A 20403-nucleotide genomic window follows, 5' to 3' on the forward strand; every position below is an offset into this window, starting at 1 on the left:
AACAACAAACTGTGCATATACACACTCACGATGTCATGTAATACTGAAAAATTATAACCCTAACCTTTATCTCCATACTGAAATCCCAGATGGCCTGACAGTGATTCAGCTAAAATATTAGTGTCTGAGACACTGTGAGCACGGAGACTGCACTGTGCACAGCAAAATTTTAAATGCTTATCTTAAATATGTAATATTAATTAAATAGTGCTCATAAATGGCTGCTGAGATAGTATTCTCAAGTGAAATGAGTAGAGGCATGGACCCGGAAACAGCAGTCCTTACGTCATACTTAACAAGAGGATTCTCCCCAGCCGTCAAACTGACGTCATCAGAGCAAGAACGCTATTCCAGAGCGGAAGCCAATTTTCAGTTTTTGATTAAAGATCACGACGGCAGAATTTATTATTTTATTTTTTTATTTTTTCGGTGTATTGACTTGCATGGTTTAATTGTTCACGACAAGACTAGTAATGTGCACTAAAAAAGTAAGTAGGGTCACTAAAAAAGTAAGTATTAAAGTACGACTAATAATTTTCAATACCATTGGCAAAACTACCACATAGGCCTACTGTATACTGCCATATAGATATTATAATATCTCAAATTTTTTTTTTGTCCATCCATTTTTTTTCAAGGCAATCATTATTTCAAGCTTTGAGTCTTCTAAAAAGACACACTCGCTTTGTATGATGAACAGATTTTAATATAGGCTTTTATTTACATACATATAAACATTGATCAATCACCATTACAAAAATCTCAATCTTAAACATTTGCTCATTCTGTGTATTTATGTCTTTAAAATAGGGTAACTTTGCTGCAAAAGCTTACAGCACAAGGAAGCTTGATTTCAAATTTGATTTCAACTGAATTTAATTTACAAAAAAAAAACACAAGTACACAGTAATAAAATTATAAAACAAATTACCTCAATTCAGTTGAAGTATTCGAAATATGACAACTGAATTTTTATAGGGAGTGTTTTAAGAGCCATATATGTTGTTTATTTAGATAAATGGAACATCAGATGGCTTTGACCTGTAATGTATGGATAATGATGCAGTTAGACAGACTAGGATATTTATATGTACAAATCAGACAAATATCCCAGCATAAACTTACATTGTAAAGAAATTAAAGTTCCATCTTTGATTGTTGAAAGACTTTCTGGTGTATTTCACTTACAGCCAATGATATTTCCAGTAGGATTTTCATCGGTCAGGTGTGGATCTATTCTGAATGGTTGATAACTTTTGACAAAGTTTAATCCAGGAGCAAAGATAAATCATTTCTACTTTAAAAGCACGGAAAGATCGCGATTGCACACAGTCTGAGTGCACACAAGCAATATCGGAGTGAGAGGACAGGCAGTTCATTTGTATAAATTAAGCCTATTTGAGAGCTCGCATCCAGTTTTCTGCGATTACATGACTGTGTTCTCATGTTACAATAAAGCGCTCGCCACATTTGTGCAGGAATTATTAAAATTATGCGAAACACCTGCAATCCTGCGCAGACTCTGTAATTGGAGGCAGATGCGTGTCAAACTCGCTGTCGGAGAGGAAAGAGACGCAGCGTGTATCGGTGTATATTCGGTAGATACTGTGGAAAATTAGTAATGGAACCGTGCCAGGTATTTCAGTATCGGTGTCAAAATATACTGTAGATATTTATGATAACACTACCATGTAGTTTGTTTCTCCCAAACATTACGCTGAGCTCCCTCACTGTCTGATCAGCTCTTCAACCCTGCTGCAGCGGCGGCTTTTCCCGGTTCAGATATCAGGGCTTCTATTGGTCCGTTTACGATCGGATATCTTTATTGGCTACTGAAGTGCCGCCAAATATCAATTCAAATTGTGGACGTACTCAGTAACAAACTATGATTTAAATAGTCGACTATTTTGCTTAATTTGTACTTGAGTACAAGTAAAAGTACAGCTTTAAAAATATACTCAAAAAAATTACAAGTTTCAATTACAAAAGTTAAATTACAAGGAAAAACTACTTAATCACAGTAACGAGTAGTTGAAACTCGTTACCTCCAAAACTGCCCAGCACTGAATATATGTATATGGTATGCATAAATATTGTATGTGTGGGTGTATTTCAATACAAATAGTAAAGAACAGCAGTGGCATCAGTCTGATGAATCACAGAGGACAGCAGGGGCAGATTGTTGATGGCGGAGGTTGAGAAGGGTTTTTAAAGAAGCGGAGGAGGTAAATGAAGTTGAGCTTCCCCGTGCCTCTGTGTGTGTTTGATAAGATCGTGTGCTGGGCCCGCGGGTCTGGCTCTCGGCGGGGTGATGGAAATGCAGCGCTGCTCCTAATCTCCTAATGTATGTTCCTTCGTCCTTGGCCGGGGCACATGGGAGAAAGATGGGGCCTTATCAGCGTTTATGAATTTATGGAAAATATTTCTGAACTGACAGTTTTCAACCCTCTCTCTCTTTTGATTTTCCTCCGTCGTTCTCTCACCCTCCCACCTTTAACTGGCTCGCTTTCTCTCGCACTTCCCGACCAACTTCATACGAGTTTCAGCGGAGGACGGGAATCTTGGCAAAGTGGTTGGCAGGAGTTTCTCTGTATCGGAGGGCTGTTTCTAGAATTACGCTGACAAGCCAATGACGTTGATATAAAGTCTATTTATACACACACTTTTACAATACATGATTTCTTTGCCACACTGAACTGAGCAAGAGATGACAAGAAAACATGGTAAAGTTAATGAGCTAATGACTGAACTCCAAACAAGGACACTCTTTTTGTTATTTATGTTCTAGTTTGTTATTTATGTTATTAGCAGAGTTAATTAAAGAATCAACAGGCGGGAACTGATGTTGTCTACCTTTCAAATTGTCAAGTTGTTAGTAGACATTACAGTGTGCTAATAATCTTCATGCCGTTGTGCCTGTCATTTAATCTCATGTCCTTGTACATGTATGACTCTCTTTGTTCTGTGGAACACAAAAGAAGCTATTTTGAAGAATGTTAGTATCTAAGTTTTGTACAAAAAATACAATGGAAGTCAGTGGGGACTGAAACTGTTTGTTATTAGCGCTCTTCAAAATATCCTCATTATGTTACCACATTATGATGAGTAAATGATGACAGAATTTACATTTTTGTTGGACTACCCCTTAAAGTTGTTCTGAACTCAGAATGCTCTTTTACCAGATTCCCGTCATCTTTAGGTTACTGCGTTACACTGTTTCATCATATAAAGTGTTATCAGTAAATAAGGAACAGTCAGATTTCAAGCAGCGCTCTGCCACGATTCATTTGCCTGACCTCCCGTCTCTCCTTCGCCACCTGTCAAGGCCTGAAAATGGGCTCCAGAAAAACGAGCGTGTGAAAAATTTCATTTGGGTCATGGTCCCTGGCGCTCACACCCTTCAGCTGAGAGGAGGCAGGCTCCTACATGCGCCGCCAGAGGAAGGAGGGGGATAGGGAAATTAATAACTTCTGAGAAATGGACCCAGAGCCACCAGGAAGCTCAGCCGTGATTACAGCAGCATGTGTGGCGGGTGCGAGCGGAGCTGTGATTGTACGTTAGAGGTGTTTGTAGGGTTCAGACATTATTATTATTTCAGACTTTGAAGTGTCTCAAGCCGTACCGGCCACAGAAGAGCTTGGGTTCTGAACATCCTAATTTAGGATGTCTGAAACAATTTCAGTATGTTAAAAAAGACTGCTCAGGTTAACAATAGTATCCACAGAAAGAACAATGTCATATTTAAAGTCAATAAGAAAGAGCAATTACAAATCATTTTACTTCCATAATGGGACAAACACAGTGCATTCCAAACAGTGATGTCTTTTTTGGTAACACTTTATTTTAAGGTGTCCTTGTTACACGTCACATGTACTTACTATTATAATAACACTTAATTATGCATAATTACATGTATGTAACTCTAAGCCAAACCCTAATCCTAACCCTAACTATATAGTAAGTACATGTAGTTTATTAATATTAATCAGTACTTAAAAGTATAATTACACTGTAACAAGGACACCTTAAAATAAAGTGTAGGTTTTTAAAGAAAATCAAAATGACAGACAGGAAGTTTGGCTGACTATGGCAACATTGGTATCGCTGTTCTCAGCATGACCCAAGGAATCTACATGGCGGCAGCAACAATACTACAGCGAGAATAAAAGTTATGCCTTCTTTCTTTGCGTGAACATTTGGGTGGTGTTATGCAAATCTTCCCACATTGTGACGTAGACATGTGGGGGCGTGTTGGAACAAGCTGTTTTAGGTAGGCGTGGTTGACTCTTAACTTTTATAAAGAATATCTCTTTGGATTTGAGACTTTAGTCTTTGCAACTTTACAGATATTCTTTATGCACCAAACACTCCAAAGAGAAAGGAAAAATTGAAATCGCATCATATGACCCCTTTAAAATAAAGTGTAACCTCTTTTTTATTTGCTGTTATTATACAATTATCCACAATACTCAATTCTGGTTGGTAAATTGTTCCCTATGAATATGAGATAAAATATAAATATTAGATGCAAAAACATAAACTAAATGAAATCATTTGAAGTTGAAGTTCTAAAATTACTTTATGGAAATAAATAAAAGCTGAAACTGAACTAAAACTTGATTACACCTAAAAAGTAATATAAAAATAATAATAATGATAATAAAAATGATAAAAGCGTTTAACAAAATTACTAAAAATTATATTAAATATATATAAAAAATCTAAAGCTAATTCAAAATATTAATAACTATAATAGACTATATAAACTAAAATAGTATTTAAATAAAAGTGAAAGAACATTTATGTACTTATTTATTTCTTTATAAAATAAATAAGAGTACATTTTCGTTCTATGTTGACTTTAAGCATGAAAAACTACATTAGGTTCGTTAGTTTACTTTATCTGAGCAACCCACCAAATTATAACCGACCACAAATTTGGAGGAAACTGTTTAAGTTTTGCATCCAATTTCCAGTCAGAATGCTGCATTCAAAGTTGCTAAAATTGCCAGTATACCTAAAAGTTTTATTCTGTTGCTGTCAGTTCTCCCAGGATGCAACACTTTTTCATTTGTGACTGTCATAGCGATTCACCGCAGGCACTGATGCTCATTCAGGCCCTGATCTGCATAAAGACTGTCAGATGGACTTTTGATTGAAGAAGCTTCTTTTATCCTCTGTTCTCTTTAAGTTGCGGCTCTAAAGTCCGTTCCATGAGAGCGCTCATGCATACAAACCTGACAGTCAGTCTTAAAACAAACGCTCATGTTCTCTTCCGGACGATGGAGCTGCAAACTTGTTCTTCAGTGGGTTGTTGTTTGAAACAGTCAAGCGTAAGATACTACATGCTTTAAATTTCAAATGCAGATGGAGGGCAGCTGTTGACCTTCAATGGAAGTTATTTACAATGGACTTCAGTAATAAAAAGTTACCATTATTGGACCATATGTGCCTTTTTTTTTGGTAAATGCTCTATTTTCTGAGTGGACATATACCATGGTGTTACCATGCAGTTCTTACTCTAGTACTTTGTGCTACCATGTAAACTGTGGAACATGAATATGTTGAGTGTATGATACTATGGCATTTCCAATTTGCATAATTTGACCACTGCAGGGTCTTGAGGTAAAAACACTGAATATGTCTCCAGATATTAAAAAATACAGGGGAAAATATCCCTGTAGTAAATGTTTTATCTGTTACCTTTCATGATATATTTCACAGTTTTCTATTACAGGTCAATCTTGTAATGGGTTTAGTGCCTCTGCACACACTGTTTTGACCTTTAGCTAGATTTGCCTCATTACACCCTTACATACAATTTTTTTATGAATTTCACATGTGAAATCACATGTTAAAATCACGTTTCACTTGGTTTTCACGTGTTTCACATATTTTGCATGTGATTTTCAACATGTGTAGTTCATGTGGTTTTTCTTTAAAGGGAAAGATATGCTGTACTATTATTGCAGGTGTAATTGGTCCTATTCATACCGCCCGGACTGGGATTCGAACCTGCATCACCCGGCATGGTAGGCAATTGTGCTAAGAAGTACACTAAAGATCTCTAGCTCCCTTCTTCAGGCCAAAGGAGTGAAGTTTGCATATATAGCTCTTACTAGCTTTCCTTCATTACACTCATCCCCATCCGGGTCATGGCACCAATGTGCTACCTGCACCACTCTCAGAGGCATGCAAACCAACGTCACCCGGCATTGGAAACAATTGCACACCTAAACACCTCTAAGCACACCTCTTGAGACAAAGAAAGTGAAGCTTATATATACTGTATAGCTTTTTCTAGCTGCCCTCACACCTATCCGGGTCACGGCACCAATCTGTTATACAAGGACTGTCTAATTTTTCATCAAAAATTATTGGGATCCTTATTTTTGTTTCTTTAACTTTGCTTGTCTGTTCTTGCGCTCTGGCTCATTGAGTCTCTGTGGGTTCTGGTGCCATTCTAAATGAATAAATAGATGTTCTTCAGTTGATAAATAAGGCCAGCTGTGCAGGAGCCTTCCTGACAGATGTTATAACAACTTTGGGTTTATTTTTATGAATTGCAAAAATAATAAAAAAAATCACTGTTAATGCCTGCCACCTGTTTTGATCATTGAAAACTGTAATTTCTCTGAAATCCAGCCCTGAAAACAACATGTCAAGATTCAGAAAAGTGTCACATCCAAGAAACACCATTAAAGTTAGATCTGCTATTGTTCATATTAAATTAATTATTATTCTTCAAACTGTCATCTTGTACTGTTTGTTCTACAGACAGGACTGAAACCTTAAACCATGTGGCTTGAGGACTATTTTAAGCAAATAAACTTAAGATTTTCACATGGCAAATGATAAAACTAGTGAACAAAAAATTCCACAGATTTACTCTGAAGGATGGAAAAGTACAAATCTGGGGCAAAAATGAATATGAAGAAAAGAAAGACAGTATATGATGTCCTCAAGACATTGAGCAATCGAAATCATTTTACCTGTCACTGAGACGCAAGACTCAGTATTTTGTGTTTGCTGTGTTGTGTCTGTGAAACATTTGTTGGGATTTCTTTCATTTGTACCTGTTCGTTTCTCGCTGTATGTAATGTCGTTTCTGTGGTACCCTGGTGGCAGACATTAGAGGTTTAATAACTGTGTCAGCGTGATTAATAATGGTGGAGTACCCAAGCAGAGCTGCCATCATCACTGCACTGATTACACCTGCTTTAAACTACATTAGCCATAGTGAACTCTGCCCTGCCCCAACGCCACAGCAATCATTTATGCTCACTGTGTATAATTGTGAGCTTAGCAAGAGCTCCATCCCAGCCACCCAACACAAAGGTTGAAGTGTAATTTATATATGTGCATTAGTGTTGGGGATTTTTCTGTGACTCTTTCTGAAGGTTACATTATTACACCAGTAAGTGGCAACAAGTGACTGTCTAAATAAGTGAGTCGTTGTATAATTCACTCAACCGTTTTGTTCAGAAAGTCTGATTTGTTAAGGAATGATACAACACTTATGTGCACTGCTTGGACACATGCAGTGGTTGATTCTGTTTTATCTAGTGCCAAGTAAATTAAGAAAGTAACAATCTCTCTCTCTGTCTCTCTCCAGGCTCCTACATGCTGGTGAACTCTTCTCAGTACGGTGCAGGGCAGCGGGCTCAGCTCATGTTACGTCCGCTGAGTGAGAACGACACACACTGTGTGCAGTTCAGTTATTTTCTGTACAGCCGTGACGGACACAGTCCTGGGGTCCTAACCGTGTATGTGCGTGTAAACGGCGGCTCGCGGGGAAATGCCGTGTGGAATGTGTCTGGCTCTCAGGGGCGGCAGTGGCATCAGGTGGAGCTGGCTGTCAGCACCTTCTGGCCCAGCGAGTACCAGGTGAGACCAATGTCATGCACAGACACTGTATTTACTGAAACTTTTGATCAATTTAATGTGTGCTTGCTGAATAAATGTTTTAATATATTAATAACTCACTGACCTCAAACTTTTGAAAATGTATCAGAAACACTGTAATAAATGTTAGCCTTTCCTTGACCATGTGAAACTGGCTGTTTTCTGCTACAGTACCTTTAAGATCATTCATGTAAATTATTTCCGTTGCGATTGGCAAACCTTCCTAATAGTTTACTCTGTTATTCATCATTAGCTGGGTCAAGTACAGTTGCTGAATATTCAGTTTTATTCATTTATATAAAACATAGGTGGTCACATGTTAATGTGCTTATCCTTGCAAAAATGATACATTTGCATTTAATTTATGGCAACATTTTTTTCACCACTACTGGTGAACAGTTTTTAGTTAGTAACCCTTTGGTTAATAAACATGCCACTAAAAAGTTGGCAAACCTGTGAAAGTCCATCACTCCTACAGTACCTGCTTCTGATTTCAATATACCATAAAAACATTAAAAAAAATAAAAAAAAAGTTTTTCTGGCTTAGTTTCGATAAATGTTGTTTGGGAGGCTTGGAAAGGGATCTTTAGATTGTGTAATATAGTACAATAAACACTTTTATTGCAAAATATCAACTAAAATCCTGTTTTCCATGGGTTATACCTTTTACATGTTGACATTTACAGTAGGAGTGGGTATATACATTATTTCTTTAGACCCACTCCTGTATATACAGTTGTGCTCATAAGTTTACACACCCCTTGCAGAATGTGCAAAATGTTAATAATTGAAACAAAATAAGAGGGATCATGAAAATTGCCTATACACCAACAAACGCATATTTTTCCCCACCACTAAATAGTCTATTATCTCCAGCTCATGGCTCTAGTTAGAGGGTGTGCTATTGAGTCACTTGCTCCTCTGATGGTTAGCGCACAGAACACTGTCACCTTGTTAAAGGCTATGATTAATAACTCGCCCCTCATTTGCTCTCCAAAAAGCTCATAATGACCAGTAAGTTGAGTATGTGTGTGTGTACGTGAGTACAGAGTCAATTGACCCCCGCTTGTGTGTGTGTGACCCGTTTGAAAGAGGAGGTCCGGTGTGGTTTCCATAACCCTGACCCGTATCGCTCCTCTCTCCATAAATAAGACCAGCCTTAATGAGATTACAGCCCTGCCACGATCAATGCACGCACACACACACACACACACACACACACACTCACAGTGCACCACAGGGTTCCCAGACAGACAATGTGAAGAAATTATCTTAGCCCTCAGGTTCTGTTGCTTGCTCTCCGTCTCATTTTTTCCTCTGTGGAGAATGATGTCTGGTTTGTTCAGACGTGCTGTGGTGGAATACACATGGAATATGGTAAATAAGAGGTGTTTGGAGATGTGGCGAGGCATGTTAGTCAACTGTAGTTAGCTTGTAGTAATTGCCTGCAGTCATTTATGACACTGTAGTTCATAATATGTAAGCGTGTGATGAATGTTGTGTGTAATTGTGTAAGGGAACAGGGACAGATACAAATGCACATGAAGACGCAGATAAATTGCTGCATTTGTATTGTCAAGAGCAGATAATGAGGCAGCAGAGCAGAGGAATAACAAACTCTGTAGTGAGCTGCCTATATAGAGAGGCGTTTAAACACAGGTGCACCGGCAATACTGCGGCTGTTCTAAAATGTAGGCAGATGCCATCTGAAGGCCATTATTTCACACCAAACGCATCACAAAAAACTGAAACAAACCACTGACGGATAGACCTTTCTCACCAAAAGCTGAAGTGAACATGCACCAGGCTGAAGGAAACACAAATTCACACTTTTACACAACTTTCAGCTTTGCTGACAAACACACAAACAAACAAAGAAAAAATATGTTTAATTAAAGCCACAGTCATTTGTGGTTGTTTGTATGGGTGGATTTGATCATGAAAGGGCAGCAGCAAAGAAACTGGTAATTAAAGTGAGATCAAATGCACAAATTATATTTGTATTTTTAAAGTATTATTTATTTTTACAGGTTTGCATAATAAGGGTCGTATTCTCCTGTGCATTTTTGTTTATTTTGAGGAAGGCTGCATCTGTTTTGTGTGAATGGAACAGGTAAAGAGCATCTGTTGTATTAATTATTATTGGTGCTCAATATTAATAATAGCTCTCATATTTTTTCAGGTTTTTTTTCTGCTTAATTTTGTGGCAACCATGATACATTTATACAGGATTATTTGATGAATAGAAAGTCCAGGTAACATAATGTATTTGAAATAGAAATATTTTGTAACATTATATATAAAAAAAATAATAATAATGATAGTGTATTGTGGTTTCCACAAAAAAAAAGTATTAAGCAGCAAAAACTGTTTTCCACACTGATAATAATCAGAAATATTTATTGAGCAGCAAATCAGCATATTGCAATTTTTTTCTGAAGGATAAATTGACACTGAAGGCTGGAGTAATGATGCTGAAAATTCAGCTTTGATCACAGGAATAAATTACATTTGACCATATATTTACATAGAAAACAGTTATTTTAAATTGTAATACTACTGTATTTCACAATATTGGACAAATAAATGGATAAGAGCGGTGAGCGTAAGAGGCTTCTTTCAAAAACATTTCAAACTTTTGACTGGTAATGTACATCCATATTTCACCCTCTCTTTCCTCCATCCTTTCATTCTGTAATCTGTGTTGGTTTGGCTTGTTTGTTCTCTCTCAGTTATGGCTCACGGGTCACTGGAAACCTCTCGGGCAGCTACACCCGGCTCGCACAGATTAAATCAACTCACGTATGCTCCCTTTGGGTGACAGCGGAGGAAAGAGAGAGGAAAAGAAATGAATGAAAAATAGAATGGAGGAATGAGAGTGCTACATGAGTACCCGAGCGGGTCTGTAGAGATGAGATCAGCAGTCAGGCCCATGGGGCGGCAGGTTGTATTAAGGATATAATTTCCCCCTCCTCCTAATCCTACCTGGGAAAACACAAAGGATCTGGATCATTCGGCTCCAGCACTCGCTATCACCACTAAGACTGGTGTAGAGTTCTCCCTATGAGGCTGATATGACACATTTGTGAAACCAATTTGAACAGTTAGCTGCCAACTAAGGGCTCTATGGACGTCAGGCTTAGCAAAGCTGGCCGTGTAGATGCTTTGCTTTAACTTAGAGGTTCCTAAAATTTTAATAAATCAAGCTCCCCCTAGAGGGATATCGCTTCTGATAGACATCCCAGCCAGCGTGGGACGAGGGAGGCTACTGAGGATTAGACTAGTTTACCGAAAGCTTAGCAGTACTATAATTTAAATTTTTCCAGTTATTAAAGCCTGTTATTTAAAGCTTATGTGCAAATAAAGATATAATTACATAAAGATGGTTTTCATATCTGGCATAACAGAATGAGAAAAGAACAGAACAGCCAGGCAAGTAGACAAAATATCACAAATCCCAAAGAGATATGTTTTCTATTACTTGGAGTAATATGACACCACACTCAAAAACTAAACACATTTTGAATCATGCTGAATTTAATATTTTAGAAACTAAAAGCAGGAACAAAATGCAAGCAAAGTAATTGTGACATGAACTGGACACGTAACTGAGCTTGCAAAAACTCCACAAGTCCACGTCTTCAATATGGTAATTAGTTTCAAATTTGGTGCAATCCAGCCTTGATGTTTAAACTCACATACAAACATACAATTTCATCTTTGGATCTTGGATTTTTTTTTTTTCGTCACCAGCCACAGACGCATGTGAAGAGAGTAGTCTGCAAAATTAGTATGTGTGAAGAAGAGCTCTCATTTCTAAAAACTATGACAGCCAGCTAAACAGATTCTACTGTTAAGTGTTTAGTTTGGAATGATCTTTTTTATTTTAAGATTTATTTTTGCCATTTTTGCCTTTATTTTGATAGGACAGTAAAGTAATGACAGGAAGTGAAGTGGGAGAGAGAGAGAGGGGGGCAGGATCAGAAAAGGTTCACAAACCAGGACTCAATCTCAGGATGCCCTAAGTGCAACGGCATTGTATGTCGGCTATCGGTGCCGACATTAGTTTAGATTTCTGAACTGCTAAGTTTTTTTTTTCCATTTAGCAGATGCTTTTTAGAAATGAGGGGAAATTGTGATTAGTTGTAAGTGCATATGTATAAAAGTGCTTAAACAGTGAAAGCCTGGTAACCATATAGATTCCTCTGAAGTGTTCATGGTCATAGACTACCTTCCTGAGAGCCAGCAGTATTCGAGGCTCCAGGACCTTGAGCCACACTGGGGTACCCCAGGGAACTGTCCTGGGCCCCTTTATTTTCATTCTATATTCAATGGATTTCCAGTATCCACCCCAAATGCATTGACGGTGGATTTCTTGAGCATCAGGAGATTAGTCATTATGCAGGGAGAACACATGATCCAAACAGAAGACTGCAGTGGACAGACAACACAACTGAAGTGTTGGAGAAAGGTCAGCGCAGACTCCTTTTCTTGAGGGATTTCATTGTGTTTCTGAAGGTTAGAACAGAACTGAATGTTTTTATCTGCACACAATCAGGTCTGCTGGAGTTTGTTTCCACAACTTTCCTTACGGACTTTTTCTGTTATTTGTGTTTGCGCTCCTGAGCTTGCCCTGATAAAACGCATCCGTACACGGTATGCAACAGCGTCCCACTGGTGTAAATGAGACGCTTCCGCTTGTATGCCAACCAGCAATTGTTTCCTGTCTGCAGTATTTTGATCTCTATCATGTTGATGCTCCAGACATTTGGGTGGGTTGAATACAGGAAATAAGAGCAATGAGATAAATGGATGCCAGTCACTGTGAGCTGCAGATTTTAAAAACCACCTTTCTCCGTCTGATGTGTATTGTGCTGCTGTCAGTGCTGTAGGTGTTGGAGATGACAAGGAGTCTTTATCAAATATTAACAATGCTACCAGCCCTTCTGTTTCGTCTAATGTTTTGTGCACACATACTGTACATATATCAGGGATGTGCACAATGGCCCAAAACACTAACCCCTTTTCCTTCCTGGGCCGAGGTGCCCTCTGGAGAAAGTAATTTCATTTGTATGTATTTATTTTGCAGATGCTTTTTATTAGGGGTGTAACAATCTATCGATATGGATCAATACATTGATCAAAGGCCTAACGATACGATGTTTCGATGCCATGCGCAAAATATTGATATCTGTAGGATAAATAGGCACCTTATTTTGGCACTGTCCACATTTTGACGCAATGTCCGTCTTTGCATTGCATTCATTCTCATTCAAACTCACGTGTCAGGACTCAATAATAAGACTGCCTGAATGCACAAGGCGAGCGTAAAAGAAGCTCGGGATAGTTGACAGAATTGTCGAGCGATGTGAGAAGTTTTCCCACGCAGACAGCCGCATCTCAAACAGCGCACAAATACTGAAATGAGTTCTCTTCTGCTTTTTTGTGCTTGGAAGAACAAATACAGACAAAAGTACATAGAAATGCACATCTTGTGTATCAGTATATTGCATCCGTGCTTTCGAGTGTAGGCCTATTTTTTTTGTTTTTTTTGTGAATGTGCCAATTGAGGTACTAGTTGTGGAAATTTCAGATACAAATGTTCATGTTAAATATTTTGGTTGCATTTGTGAGTTAATAAAAATGTAGAGGGGTGTTTAAAATAGGTACATAATATCGCTAAATCGATCGATATATGAATCGAATCGTATCATAATCTTATCGTAGATTTTTTTGAGGTATTGGCAAATATCGTATCGATTGATATGAGAATCAATATAATATTGTATCGTGACTAACCATCTGATTTACACCACTACTTTTTATTCACTGCGTCAAAGCGATTTCTATATGATACAAGACTGTCTGGGTGATGTATTAATGTAAAAATACACAAGACAGTTGTCTAATATATATGTACACTACCATTTAAAACTTTGGGGTCAGTACGATTTTTAATGTTTTTAAACGGAAGATTCTTATGCTCACAAAAGCTGCAATTATTATTATCTTTTTATTAGAAACAGCACATTTATGTTTGTATTGTGAAATTACACATTTTGTGAAATTTGATTACACTTTGAAATAGCTATAATAATTTCTATTTGAATATGTTTAAAAATGTAATTTATTCCTGTGATCAAAGTTGAATTTTCAGCATTATTACTCCAGTCTTCAGTGTCACATGATCCTTCGGAAATCACATTATTCTCATTTTCATGATCATGTTTAGTCTCTTGGCCATACTTTTATAAAAGTCAGTTTGGTGCAATGCTGTGTGTCCCGTAGACATCCATTCTACAGTTTAATACTCTAAACACAGTTTTAATTGTAACGCAGTTCTTTTAGCACAACCCATCCAAGCTAACATGTCCCCAGTTGTGCCTTTATTTTTCTGTTGGCCCTCTTTCTGTCTATCACTCTGCTTCCACAAATGATTCTCTTCCGCTCTGTCATTCCCTCTCGGTGACTGATGTGTCAAATCTTAACCAGACAGGGTTTGGGCATAAAGACAGCCAATCGATAAAGACCTGAATCAGCAGCTAATCTGCTCCGTGTCTTGCACAGAAGCAAATAAGAAACTGTATTTGTACATTTCCTTTAAATAAATGCGAATGATGCTTGAATGTACATCACTGCCACAATTTGATTGGTTTACCAAGTGGTCTCTGTGAATTTCAATACTTAAAGAGGGTGGCTCGTTCAAAACTAGTAATAGTTTTGCTTGCTTTAGCAAACATCGCTAAATATGTTTGTGGCGATAAGGACGGCTTGCACAGAAACCCTGCTGCACCGTCAGGTCTCTTCGCTCGCTGCAGCTTGGCTTTGATTGGCTGGCTATTAGCGCTGCCAGCTCGTTTGTTGTTTGATTCAGAGCGGTAGGACATCTATCAGCTATCTGTGCCTGTCCAACAATGAAACAGCTGGGGAGGCAGTCTTCCCTTTGTTAGCAGAATGGCTAAAGCTGTGTAAACGGATGAGTGATGTGGGGTACTTGCAGTGTAATTGGCCACTAGAGAGCAAGATCTGTATTCTCAGCAGAGCGCAAGTCTTGAGTCGAATTCATCGGTAGGTCAAAACAGGGAGATTGTTGTGCTGAATCATGATGCCTTTAGCGCAGCGAACGCCCGCATAACATTTTACATGAACAAATGCTAGCTTGTGGGTAGGCAGAACTGCGTGTAAGTGATCAATTATGTAGTTGAGTTAGCCAAGATCGTATTGTTTATTGAGAGAGCAAAGAATAATGAATCTGCTTGAAGCAAGAGGCAGCATGGGAAATACCTTTGGGAGCAAACACAGTTCAATCACTCACTCAAGAACACACGCTGGCCTGTTCACATCAAGAATAAAATGAAAAAGCAACAAATTGAAAAGAAATAGCATTCTGCTTATTCACATGCTTCAGTGCAATAGTCAACCCGACTACAGTGATTATAATGATAATGATAGTGGGATATGGGAACATCTGGTTTAATGACAATCACAGGGGTGTGCTACTATAGTAATTATAATTACAGCTGTTGTACTCATGATGCTAATTAAGTATAGTGTAAATATGTTATAAATAATGCAAATATCAACAGATCTGTATCTAGAATATAAGTCCCTTGACCAAAAAGCTGATATGTTATTTGCCATAGGGCTTTTTTTTTTTTTTTTTGGCCGGAGAAAGAAAAAGAAAAACGGTTAAAAATTTTAAATGTGAATGAAATCAAGCTGTTGCATGGCTTATTATCATTAAAATATGACAATTAAAATGATATATAATATTATATTATGACATAATTTGTATTACCTTGTCCATCAAAATAACAATGCAAAAGTTGGTCACATTTTATATTAGGTGGCCTTAACTACTATGTACTTGCATCAAAAAAAGTAAGTACAATGTGCTTATTGAGGTCATATTGTATTGTAAAACGCTTTTGCTGCTATTGAGGTGGGATATACTGTATAAGGTTAGGGACAGGTTTGTTGGTATGGGTAGGTTTAAGGGTGGGTTAAGGTGTAAGGGATGGGTCAACAGTGTAATTATAAATGTAAGTACATAAATTAATTACAGATGTAATTACATATAGGTATTTTAAAAATATAAATACAATGTAAAAACATGTATGTAAACAATAAGTGCATTGTTCCAAATGATTAATTTAAATGTAAGTACACAGTAGTTAAGGTCACCTAATATTAAGTGGGACCCAAAAGTCTAACACAACAGAAGTAACTTTAAGACCAACCATCTTTATGTTTGACATGAGCCAAATCTGCATGGGGAACGTTTTCGCCCTCACACGAAACTCCAGACTATATACAGATCTCTATTGAAATGATTAGATTTTGCTCAATGAAATTTTGCCTTGCAGCGGTACATGTGACTTACCTTAGCAAACCATCAGGTTTATGTTGATTCGAATCCCCTGGAGTGGTGCAAGTAGAACCAGTTACATTGGTGCCGTGACCCGGATCAGAGTGAGGTTTAGGGGGATGAGAGTATTGGAGGCCTGCTATGAGCTCCCTGCATTAGATCAACCCAGGCTCATTGAAAATACTTGCTTGTGGTGATATTTCTGCAACACCATTATCACATGCCTTATTGCACATTTTGTGAACATTTCAAAATATGTACCTGGTTCAGGTAGGTTCAGAATTCAAATGTCCAGAAAGTGTCACTAAAAGCTTCCTGCTCTATTGTGTTGGAAAACACACCCCCTACACCAAACCCAACCCAACCCTAAACCTACCCAATAGTGTTAGCGATTGCAAAAGTTATATAAAATTGTATCCGCTGATGCAGCTGTGCTGTTCTTTCTATAGGGTTTGGGCTTTTTTCTTGACCCGTAGTTTACAGGATTCGTACCAGAACTTTTCACCACACAAATGCAATGCCGTATGGTGTGAGCCACCGAGCAAACATACTGCATTAGAAAATGTATATATATATGAAGCTGTACATGATGCTAATGTTCAAAAGTCTCTCGCAGAATGTTAAAATGGTTTTGAAGTCATAATATTGTGAAAAGAAATGTGCGGAAAATTAGGCTTTCTTCATGGAAACTCTGGCACTGTAAATCATATTTGTATGAAAAGGAGTAAAAATAGTATTGTCTCTAGTGTTCATTTCAACTGGAAACAGCAACGGTTCGTATGTATAGGTAAATTTTTGAGTTTTGAAGAAGGCATGTATTTGAAGAAGGCAAGTTTTGAGGTCGAGGCATGTATTTCCAATGAGCCTGGTTAATGTTAGAGGCTGCACCCTTGTTATCGTGTGCGTCTCCCATGCCGAGTGTTGGCAGTTTATCATGTCTTGTTCACATGAAAAAACTTTCTGTAACACTGCAAATTGTAAAAACATTTTGTACCTACTGTGTTTTTTTCCCTTGCTGTCTTTTCTTCTTTTTTGTCTTACTTTTTCATCTCTTTCCTTGCAGATCGTTTTTGAAGCCACAATCTCATCGGAGCAGAAGGGTTACATCGGCCTGGACGATATAGTGCTGTTAAACTACCCCTGCTGTAAGTTCAGTCGCTCTACACACACAGAAACACACACTCACTGACCTTTTCCAGCCTAGAGGGGGGCATATGACCAGGTCGGCCCACCTGGAACGAGGAACAAAGGTGGCCATTTCCTCCCGTCAGAGTCGTGGGGTGCTTACTTTTGATCTGAATAGCCATCATGGAAGACAATTATCCACTGACACTTTGCCTTCCATTTCTCTTGTTCTTGCTCCACGTCCACTTCCTGCGGCTGACCTTTTGTGCAGATATCACTCCATCTCCCGGTCCCAGCGGTCGCCGTCTCAGATTTATTTATTTTCTGGGGGAAGAAGAAAGAAAAAGGGTCTTCTCTCTTTGGCTTTTGTGCTCCGTGTGCCACTACTTAATCTGTTGCTTCACTCAGGCGTGAATGAGAGCGAATCTCCTGTGTCCTTCGCTGCGCTGTTATTTTTCTCTATTCTCACGCTTCCCGTGTCCTCACACACCTGCTGACCTGCACTCCATTAGCACTGCTGGAAGTGTGTGTTAGTGGACGACGCATGATTCTGCTCCAGCAGTTTGGATTGAGGTGTGGTGGGTTTTGCTGCCTGCTGACTTTTGGGAAATGCAGAGCGGTCATGCTGACAGGAATGCTGGAAAACAGAAACTGTATGCGGATGGGGACCATGCTGGTGGATTGTGAGACTCAGTTTGTGGCCTGCTTTAATTTGATGGAGCCGACTGTAGGTTTGTGTTCGCATTTTAATTTTACACCCCACAGCAAGAACATAATTGCAAATGCTCCAGAAACACACCTAATGGACACACAAAGACGTTTGCAAGCCTAGTATCACATACTCGTTCATATATTTAAAAAGTTTGCTTGTTCTGCTTCAGTGCGGATACACACCTATGAGAAAAGAGGGATACATTGTGATTAGCACTCATTTGTGTTTAGAACGCACTATTAGTGTTACTGAGGGTTAATGATTTGAACAAGCTCTCTTGCTTTATAACATTTTGATGCATAACCATCCTACAAGTCATCTTTTGAGATTAAATTTGCTTACATTTTCTGGTTTTGCCAGGATAAATCAACTTCTGTTTGACACCTGGACAGTTTAAAGCTCTCTGCTCAAAATGCTTTTACTGCATTTGAAAAAAATAAAATAAAATAGCCCAGGGCTCTGGAATGCACAAGAACCTTTAACCACAAGAACAATTTTTTTCCCTACACATTTGAAAAGCTTTCCTGGAATCTGTAATTGCACTAAAACCATTGCCGTCTTACCAGACTTACATAATGTAGAGCAGTGATCAGCACCACGGACAGCTCCACTTACAGTCACTGCAGCTACTGCCATTAGAGTCACATCACAATACCCTCTAGAAGTCTTGGGGTCAGGAAAGTGTTTTTTTTTTTTTATTATTTATTACATTTATCAAAAGTGACATTAATTTAAAAAAAAAATATCATTCAAATAAATTATGTTCTGTAAAATTGTCTATAAATCTATCAAAGAAAACGTCTCTAGGTTACGTATGTAACCATGGTTCCCCGAGGGAACGAGACGCTGCGGTGACGTCTCGCTGCTCCATTGGACAGATTTGACACGTGCTTCAGAACGCGGTCACGCAAGGGCGTTCCCAAAGCGATCTCGATGCAGCTCGAGTTCCTGAAGGGGAACGTGTCACTGTTTCCACAAAAAATAATAATAATTAAGCAGCACAGCCATTTTAATTGTGATAATAGTAAGAAATGATGTTTCTTGAGCAACAAGAAGATTTCTGAAGGATCATGTGACAATGAAGTAATGAAGTAATGAATTCAGCCTTGCATCACAGGTATAAATTACATTTTAAAATATGTTTAAATAGAAAACAGTTATTTTGAATTGTAATAATATTTCACAATGTTACTGTTTTACTGTATCTTTGATCAGATAAAAACAGCCTTGGTGAGCATCTGAGACTTGTTTCAAAAATCTCATGACCCCAGACTTTTGAACTGCTGTTCGTTTGCGAGCAATTTGCTTGTTGGCACATACAAATCTTTCCTCCTATTAATATGTAGACTCCATCAGATAAACGCTTTGAAGATCTGTCTGTCTGTCTGTCTCAGTTTGTGTCTGACTTTGATTTGGTGATGCATTATTGAAATGATGCCAAAGCATCCCAGAGTGAAATCAAATCAATCAACTCTGAGGTTTATCTAGTAACAGTTTATGGATGAGAAAAATACCAATTTACTGATAACAGATGACTTTGCTATTCTACAAGCTTTTTTTTAATTTTTTTTATTAATATTTAAAAACAGCCAGTTATACCTACTATTGCAATATTCTGGATTCTGTCATGCACTTCTGTTAAACCTGTGCTGTTGGGGTGTTTAGTACAGTAACAGAAAGATGATGCTCAGTTTGGCAAATTTGCACATTGCTGATGGAGACCAACTGTAATGGCAAAACTGCTGACAGGCTCTGAAAACCTCAAATAAATTGCAAACTGATGACTCTATATTCCCTTACATGGCATTATTTTGTTTGCTTGCTTGCAAGGAATGTTCATGTTTACAACTGTTAAAACAACTAGTTAGATGTATTTATGCAGTTATGAATCTATTTATTTATTTTATTTTATTTATCTATTTTTTACTTTAAACGAATGGCAACACTTTAGTATAGGGACCAATTATCACTATTAACTAGTTGCTTATTAGCATACATATTACGTATTGGCTATTTATTAGTACTTATAAAGTACATATTCTGCATGACCATATTCTACATTCCTAATCCTACCCAATACCTAAACTAACATCTACCTTACTAAATATTAATAAGCAGAAATTAGGAGTTTATTGAGGCAAAGGTTGTAGTTAATGGCTTGTTAATGGCAAGAATTGGACCTTAAAATAAAGTGTGACAGTACATTATGCGTAATTACTAGCAACTAACCTTAAACCAAGCCCTAACCTTACATGTAGTTAATTAACATTACTCAGTACTTACTTGTGTAATT

General features: G+C 37.9%; 1 protein-coding gene across 1 annotated transcript in view; it reads left to right on the plus strand.

The window, feature by feature from the left end:
- LOC107708701 (receptor-type tyrosine-protein phosphatase U-like) overlaps nucleotides 1-20403 on the plus strand; it is a 266276-nt gene that overhangs the window by 115694 nt on the left and 130179 nt on the right. The window contains exons 3-4 of the mRNA XM_016513005.1: nucleotides 7616-7887; nucleotides 17337-17418. Coding sequence (XP_016368491.1) covers nucleotides 7616-7887; nucleotides 17337-17418 — 354 coding nt within the window. The remainder of the gene's footprint in view (nucleotides 1-7615; nucleotides 7888-17336; nucleotides 17419-20403) is intronic.

The sequence above is a fragment of the Sinocyclocheilus rhinocerous genome, unplaced genomic scaffold (genome assembly GCF_001515625.1).
Source record: "Sinocyclocheilus rhinocerous isolate Xijiao unplaced genomic scaffold, SAMN03320098_v1.1 scaffold54, whole genome shotgun sequence".
NCBI classification, from domain to species: domain Eukaryota; kingdom Metazoa; phylum Chordata; class Actinopteri; order Cypriniformes; family Cyprinidae; genus Sinocyclocheilus; species Sinocyclocheilus rhinocerous.